The sequence below is a fragment of the Branchiostoma floridae genome, chromosome 3 (genome assembly GCF_000003815.2).
Source record: "Branchiostoma floridae strain S238N-H82 chromosome 3, Bfl_VNyyK, whole genome shotgun sequence".
Lineage (NCBI taxonomy): Eukaryota > Metazoa > Chordata > Leptocardii > Amphioxiformes > Branchiostomatidae > Branchiostoma > Branchiostoma floridae.
Window position 1 is genome coordinate 13,599,035 of NC_049981.1, and position 2,868 is coordinate 13,601,902.

Below are 2,868 nucleotides of genomic sequence, written 5' to 3' on the forward strand. Positions count from 1 at the left end.
GGCTACTTCGACTGTGTCTGCTCAACTGGTTACGTCATGGGGGAGGGCGGCTGCCAAGGTCTGTTCTTGTTCTTTGAGAAAAAATTAGATTCTGAATTAGGGTAGACATGACAATGGAAATTAAGTCGCAATTCAATTTCTCAATGTTTCCTGCAAGAAAGAGTGAAGTAAGAAGAGTGCAAGAAGTAACTCACATTGTTTAGTGACTAAAAGTTTACCATTAACCAATTCCTTTTAGATATTGATGAATGCAGCAGTGTAGAGTCAGTGTGTGACTTTAACGCCTTTTGTGCGAACACGGATGGGAGCTACCACTGTGTGTGTCTGGACGGATTTACAGGAGACGGGAACAATTGTCACAGTACGTTTTCTCTTATTTTATTTTGTTGTTGTGTGCTAAAACATACAGGAACTCGTACAGCCATTGCCTTCCAACGCTGTGTAATTTGTCGGTAGCTAAATAAAAAAAAGTTAATGACGAAGATGATAGTTCTTTTTCTTCTTATGGTACTCCTGGTGTCAGAAAGTGGGAAGGGAGTTTTTGCTCAATTCCTAGTCTATCTTTCCTTCTCGCCTTCGTAAAGGATTTTCAACGTCAGCATCAACATCAACAACAACAATACGCACTACAGACCAAACTACATCTCATACAGAAGCGCCTACTGCATCTGTGAAATCAACCGGCTGGTTTCCTCTTACAGACACGGACACATCTACGTCAACTGTGGTATCTACCAGATCAACAGCCATGAAAACGACCTTGCTTCAAGATGTCTTTGGGGGTAAACAATGAAATCAAATTATTTGATAGCATGTGAAATAAAACGATTTACTTGTAATTGTGAACAAATGCACGTGTTTATGTTGAATTGGAATGTTACAAACTCTATGCATACCACCTTGGATGGTATGCATAGATTGTTCCAGTTATGACTTATTTCTACCCGATTATTTTTTCTTAACAGAGATTGACTCAGAAATAACTGAAGAAAGTTCTACCGAACATGTGTCGACTATGCTCACATCCCCAACTCAGACACCAGCTAAGTCAACTCCTCAGCCTCATGTTTTCATGGCCACCCAGGAATCCTCAACACAGACGTCCTTTCTAATGGAGGTAATAGATTTCACACATCGATCTTACAAACTTCCTTCAGTTGTTGTAATTTAGTTGTCGTAATACTTGTATTTGTTAAAGATTTTTCACAACCCGTATCAAAATTTCTTAAACTGCAGGAGGATATACCTGCTCTTATTCAAACTCTTGGTGACAAGGTGAACTACTTCAAAGGGTCGCTGGATGATCATACGGAGCTTCTGAAAGGTTCTTTTTCCTTCCAATCTTTTGATTTAAAAGAAATCAGTTTTCTAAGGTGAATGGTTTAGTTATTTGTAATATTCCGCTTTATCATGTCCGTTATGTTATACGTGACTGACTTCATGTCATATTTAAAACATACAGAAGTGACTTACGCGACATCGTCTGTACTACGAGCTCAGAGCAGTAGCAGGGAGATTGTTGCCATGGGCACCAGTATTGACCTTTTCGTTGGCGTCACTGATGAGGTGAAAGACCTGATAGACGTTGATTCCCCCGACATGTCACCGATAGAACAACTGGAGCAAAAGGAGAAAGAGCAAGAACGTCGTAAGTCTCGGGTAGGTGCCTATTCCTTTTATTCTTGAACTGAACAGGCTTAAAATGCTTCATTGAACATGAGACAATCAAGTGACTTTGTTATCTCCATAAACTGGAATTTCCGATTTGTATATTTTCTTCTGGACTATCTTTATTTTTTTTGTCGCAGGTAATTTTATTAAGTGGGTTTGGACCCCCTAGTGGCTTGCTCTGGAACTGCACGGGCATTTTTGTTAGAAATAGTCCCTGGATAAAGAAACGACGGCTTTCCATGATATTTGGTATGCAGGTAGCTTAGACAGAGATTTAAAATGAGATGCAAATTATGTAACTTCACACCTAATTTGCATAATCAATGAGGGTATTCAATAATCTCAGTGTTTTTCATTATAGGATATTACTACATGTAACATATGTAATGCATCGCAGGAGGAATATCTATAGATAATCTTTCTTGGGGGTATGAGGTCTACCAACTCTTGTTTTACAATTTAGATAAAGAGTGAAACTCTGCAGTTGCTGGACCTGTTGGAGACGGCAGCACACAAGCTGTTGGAGGAAACATTACCGGGAGGGGAGGGTGCACACTTCGAGGCAGACGGTGTGTTCACGGCAGTGAGGAGGGGCATCCCTGATGTTGGGACCGTTCCTATCGATCGGGATATCGGCTTCATCGACCTTACAAAGGAAGATGGCCTTCCTGAGGATGTCAGTATAACGGTAAGATGGTACTCCCAAAACTGGACAGTTGTCTTTCTCCATTCTGTTTGCTTTTAATCCTGTTATAAAGGTACAGTTACGATTAAAATTTACGCGATACTTGTAGCAGCAAGCTTTATGTCTGATTTCTAAAGTTACTTTTTCACAACAAATTTGGCACGTTCGCATAAAGGCTACGATCATTAAAATGACTTGAACCACTTGACTCTTGCAGATTGTGGCGTTTGACGATGATCCTTTCGTGTGGAGTAAAGACGATGCCGAAGTATCCTCAGCTGTAGTCATGATGACAATCGCCAAAGATACCGATGTCCATGGAGGCCAGTCCCACAATTATGCATCACCAAGCCTGCAGTTAAACATCACCGTTGGTCTGAGGTCTTTGATACAGTTTGGGACCACTGATGACACAGAAAAGCAGTATCACGAGACCCTGCCGACATCATACAAGCAGAAACTCGATGATGCCAAGAAATCATTCCCCCTGACCAAGGTTCCCAGCCATAACA

The 2,868-nt window shown here is 40.9% G+C and overlaps 1 protein-coding gene across 1 annotated transcript in view; it reads left to right on the forward strand.

Moving 5' to 3' along the window:
* The window catches only part of LOC118411704, a 15,126-nt gene that overhangs the window by 4,809 nt on the left and 7,449 nt on the right, over window positions 1-2,868 (forward strand). Inside the window, exons 6-12 of the mRNA XM_035814184.1 lie at window positions 239-361; window positions 585-782; window positions 966-1,117; window positions 1,237-1,324; window positions 1,463-1,659; window positions 2,135-2,359; window positions 2,574-2,852. Coding sequence (XP_035670077.1) covers window positions 239-361; window positions 585-782; window positions 966-1,117; window positions 1,237-1,324; window positions 1,463-1,659; window positions 2,135-2,359; window positions 2,574-2,852 — 1,262 coding nt within the window. The remainder of the gene's footprint in view (window positions 1-238; window positions 362-584; window positions 783-965; window positions 1,118-1,236; window positions 1,325-1,462; window positions 1,660-2,134; window positions 2,360-2,573; window positions 2,853-2,868) is intronic.